The 5,132-nt window shown below is 40.1% G+C and overlaps 1 protein-coding gene across 4 annotated transcripts in view; it reads right to left on the reverse strand.

Moving 5' to 3' along the window:
* fggy (FGGY carbohydrate kinase domain containing) overlaps nt 1-5,132 on the reverse strand; it is a 12,613-nt gene that overhangs the window by 2,361 nt on the left and 5,120 nt on the right. For 2 of the 4 annotated variants that reach the window (XM_020618402.1, XM_020618400.1), the window contains exons 9-14: nt 3,850-3,957; nt 3,522-3,583; nt 3,200-3,362; nt 2,154-2,228; nt 1,876-1,996; nt 447-541 (exon numbers count right to left, since the gene is read on the reverse strand). In XM_020618402.1, coding sequence (XP_020474058.1) covers nt 447-541; nt 1,876-1,996; nt 2,154-2,228; nt 3,200-3,362; nt 3,522-3,583; nt 3,850-3,957 — 624 coding nt within the window. Of the gene's footprint in view, nt 1-286; nt 347-446; nt 542-1,875; nt 1,997-2,153; nt 2,229-3,199; nt 3,363-3,521; nt 3,584-3,849; nt 3,958-5,132 lie in introns of those variants that run through there. The other 2 variants (XM_020618404.1, XM_020618403.1) reach the window with 2 other exon arrangements.

Genomic DNA, 5,132 nt, shown 5'->3' on the forward strand with positions numbered 1-5,132 from the left:
ACATACAGTGGGTACGGAAAGTATTCAGACCCCCTTAAATTTTTCACTCTTTGTTATATTGCAGCCATATGCTAAAATCATTTAAGTTCATTTTTTTCCTCATTAATGTACACACAGCACCCCATATTGACAGAAAAACACAATTTTTGACATTTTTGCAAATTTATTAAAAAAGAAAAACTGAAATATTTTCCAAAGAGTGGAAAATTTAAGGGGGTCTGAATACTTTCCATACCCACTGTAAGACCTATCCAATCTGAATTTAAGACATGTTAATACTTTTTAAGGCCTTTTATTAGTAAAACTGTATTTAAGACATTTTAAGACTTTAAGGGTCTGCGGCCACCTGCAACAGGGAAACCCTGATAAATTCTCAAGATTATATTTTTCTATGCACCTGCTAATTTCAGACGCTGGTTTTTAAATACTGAATAGTGTGACTCTACCTGTATCGTGCTGTAGTCTTGTGATGCACATGCACCCAGGACTGCTGCTCCTATTAACACAGCCTCCATCTGGTCTGGCAACACTACAGCCAATCCTGAATGTGATATTAGAAAAAGCTGAATTAGCTAAAGCCTCCTTGGAGATTATATTTGTGTACTGGTGGGAATTCCTGTAGAAGTAGTAGTGATTCTTTATTATTATAATACCTGTGTGACCTGTTTCTTTAGCTAACATGTCATGTACAGTGCCTTGCGAAAGTATTCGGCCCCCTTGAACTTTGCGACCTTTTGCCACATTTCAGGCTTCAAACATAAAGATATAAAACTGTAATTTTTTGTGAAGAATCAACAACAAGTGGGACACAATCATGAAGTGGAACGAAATTTATTGGATATTTCAAACGTTTTTAACAAATAAAAAACTGAAAAATTGGCCGTGCAAAATTATTCAGCCCCCTTAAGTTAATACTTTGTAGCGCCACCTTTTGCTGCGATTACAGCTGTAAGTCACTTGGGGTATGTCTCTATCAGTTTTGCACATCAAGAGACTGAAATTTTTGCCCATTCCGCCTTGCAAAACAGCTCGAGCTCAGTGAGGTTGGATAGAGAGCGTTTGTGAACAGCAGTTTTCAGTTCTTCCCACAGATTCTCGATTGGATTCAGGTCTGGACTTTGACTTGGCCATTCTAACACCTGGATATGTTTATTTGTGAACCATTCCAATGTAGATTTTGCTTTATGTTTTGGATCATTGTCTTGTTGGAAGACAAATCTCCGTCCCAGTCTCAGGTCTTTTGCAGACACCATCAGGTTTCCTTCCAGAATGGTCCTGTATTTGGCTCCATCCATCTTCCCATCAATTTTAACCATCTTCCCTGTCCCTGCTGAAGAAAAGCAGGCCCAAACCAGGATGCTGCCACCACCATGTTTGACAGTGGGGATGGTGTGTTCAGGGTGATGAGCTGTGTTGCTTTTACGCCAAACATAACATTTTGCATTGTTGCCAAAAAGTTCGATTTTGGTTTCATCTGACCAGAGCACCTTCTTCCACATGTTTGGTGCGTCTCCCAGGTGGCTTGTGGCAAACTTTAAACGACACTTTTTATGGATATCTTTAAGAAATGGCTTTCTTCTTGCCACTCTTCCATAAAGGCCAGATTTGTGCAGTATACGACTGATTGTTGTCCTATGGACAGAGTCTCCCACCTCAGCTGTAGATCTCTGCAGTTCATCCAGAGTGATCATGGGCCTCTTGGCTGCATCTCTGATCAGTCTTCTCCTTGTATGAGCTGAAAGTTTAGAGGGACGGCCAGGTCTTGGTAGATTTGCAGTGGTCTGATACTCCTTCCATTTCAATATTATCGCTTGCACAGTGCTCCTTGGGATGTTTAAAGCTTGGGAAATCTTTTTGTATCTTAGCACTTTATACCTGTAGCATTGGCGTGAATCTGTACATACAGAGGGTTTTTGCTCAAGCCTCCACACAGGAAGAGGGTTCTGATGTCATGTCCTGCCTCTTTCATAGCCTCCAGAATATGACGCGTACCAAACTGAAGCCAGAGAGGAAAACACAAAGGGAATTAGGTTATGAGGAACCAAATACATTTTTGCTTCATCCGTATCTTCCTTTAGGTGCTAGCCTGCCAGACCGAGGCTCCAGAGGAAGTCAACTGAGACTTTCAAAGAACTAAAACACAGCAGACTCACAGCAAGGGCTTGTATGGTGGCTAAATAGAGCAGGGCCAAGTCATCCAAGGTTTGGGAAAGTGACAATCCAACCACCTGCAGAACAGTAATGAGTCAACATCATTCATGTAAAATGCCTGAAAAGGCAACAGAAAAGTAGGAAGGCAACGCTCTCAATGAGGGGCTAGTTTCTCAAATCACCAGTCCTTCAGTCAAAACAATGTTTGCCAGCTTCCTGGTTTCCTGCTTCCTGGAACTGCAGATGGCCCAGCAGCTGATTAGCTTTCTGAACACAGAAATCTTTTCAGGGGCTTAACAGTTCAAATCTTAAACCGTAATACATTTTTTATTTTACAATAAGGATAGAAAAATATCTAAAACATTTGTGAGGTTTTAGTAGAGATTATAAATTGTCAGCAGTTAAAAAAACAAAACAAAACAAACAAAACTAAACTAAAGGCAATATCTGCAAACCAAGGAAAGTGATTTTGTTATGCAGCAGTGCCCTGTGAAGTTAGCTGGTTAAAGCGGCCACTTGCTAATTGTATTATGAATTAATTTGTTTCAAATAGTAGTTCAACATTTTGTGAAGTTCAGTTATTTCTTTTATTTTCAAGATTTAGATGAGAACATCCAAATCACTGTCATGCCAGTATGGAGCTGGTGTTAGGAGGCAACGAGCCTAGCAAGTGGGAAAACAGTGAGACTGACTCTGAGCAAAATTCAAAAATATGCTTAACAGCATCCCATTTGTTAGATCCAAGCACAAACAGTGTATGTGTCAACACAAACAAATGTTTAAAAAAAGGGCTGTTTCCTCCCACCTCCAATCTTTATGCTAAGCTAGGCTAATCTGCTTCCATCTTCAGCTCTGTACTTAACATGCACATATGAGAGTGGTATCAATCTTCTTATGTACAGTATCTCCCTAACTATTCACATTATTTATAATCTTTAATTATTATTGTTCTGCCTTTACCAATATATAGCTAAACTCTTAAGCATACAAAAAGACTATAAAAGGATTTCATGTACTATATGACCATTCTACCTCCCAGTTCCCTCACCATGCCCTTCAAGGTAGAATCAGCCAGGGGAGACCTGTTCCCATGAAAGTCTGGCCACACATGAAGACTGGAGGCCAGCAGGTCAACAGCAGAATGGGAGGGAGACATTAAACTCAAGTGGTTGTTCAGGTAGCTGTAGATGTTCTCGCCTGCAAAAGGAAATCTGGGAAAAGAAAAGTAAACTAATTTAAAAAATAGTCAAGCTGTACAGAATACACAACTTCACTATACATAGCTGATCTTAATAAACTTTATTATATGTCAGTTGAACAAGGATGACAGCTGGGGAATGGAAATACAAGACTAAAGATCGTAAGTGGACCTCTGCTGTGCTTGCTCCTGGAGTTGGGTGTAGGCAGTGTGGCCGGTAACCATGTGGTCAATCTGAGGGAGGAGAGAATAGAGATGTCACTGATGAAACAGCTCACAGCAAAAGGGCTGCAACTGCTTATGATTTTTATCATTAATATATCAGTGAATTTCAAATGCTGGTTAATCATTTGATCTATAAAATGTGAAAAACACTTTACAAATTCAAGTGTCCTCTCTGTCCACCTCGCATGCTTTCCTGCCTCTCTCATGTTTTTCTGTTACTGGGCAACATAACATGGATCAGTAAAATCATGTATAAAGTTTGACAGTGGACTGACCAGCCTCCCTGTAGCGCTCTGCCCTCCCTCATTGAGCCACATGCCAGGCACCATGGCAGACAGGCAGGGTCCCCACACTCCTGGCACAAACAGAGGCTGCTCGCTGATCTGATGCACACAAGGGTGAAACTTTAAATCTTTTAGTCTCCGCACAGAAAGGTGTGAGAATCGAGGAGGCTGCTTGGAGGAGTTATGGGTGAGGATACATGAGAGCAGAAGTTTTTGATGGACAAACATGCCCCTTTATTGGAGATCAGCTGGTGACTGGATGCTTCACATGAAGGAACAGAGAAAAGGACAACTCATGTCTGCAAAATACGTTTCCTCCATTTCTCTATCCTTAAATCTTACGTGGGAGGGAGGGTCTAAGACACAAGATAAAATGTCAGTGAGTGAAAAAGCAGAATGCGATTAGTTAGAGTCAAAGGCCCACGTAAACATAAGTGTTGCTTTCCAACAATGGAGAAAGCTCCAGGATTTGAAAGACACAAGGACAGATTTGGTTGCTCTTTTTTTGCTGGACTGGTGAGTAAACTGCTCCACTGAAAATCATTAGGGTCAATATGATGTTGTTCAATTATTTATAATCTTTGTGATACATTAGCAAATTACAGCTGCTTCGCTAGTGAGCAAGTACCTACAGTACATATGTCACATTAGCCTGTTTGCTAAATTACTTTTCTACAGACATTTAGGTCACATTTTGTGCCCCAGTGGCTAGTACCATTGCCATGGTAATGCACATACATCAATACTATGATGGTTACACAACCCTGAATGAAGGGAGGTGGATACAACCAGAATCATGGACTATCCCTTTAACCTAATCAGGACGTGCCAACATTGACTGCACTAATGACGCTTACAACTACTGTGCTGTGCAGACACAATATTTTAAGTCAGCATACAAATGCACTGAAAATATAAAATGTGTAAGTATAAATTACATAAGAGAGGAAAAAATTAATTGGCATTATGAGTAAAAATGATTTATCAGACTACTTTTAATGGAATGTGGGCCTGAATATTGGTATTAGCTAAGTTTGACATCACCTCAAAGCAGTTCAGCCTTAGTTTAGACACAGATGCTATGAGTATATGATTAATAATAGGATGTGTTGCATTAGTCATGGAATGACAGTTTCAGAAATGAGTGCGAGTGTCAGAAAGGTCAGTGTGGAGTTCACATCGTATCCATGTTTTTAATACCACATACAGTATGCGTAGTGTTGGCATAAGTTTTGCTGACATGCAGAATGGGAAATGTTGCTATTATTTAAAAA

Source organism: Monopterus albus, unplaced genomic scaffold, assembly GCF_001952655.1.
Source record: "Monopterus albus unplaced genomic scaffold, M_albus_1.0 scaffold204.1, whole genome shotgun sequence".
In the NCBI taxonomy this organism is placed as follows: Eukaryota; Metazoa; Chordata; class Actinopteri; order Synbranchiformes; family Synbranchidae; genus Monopterus; species Monopterus albus.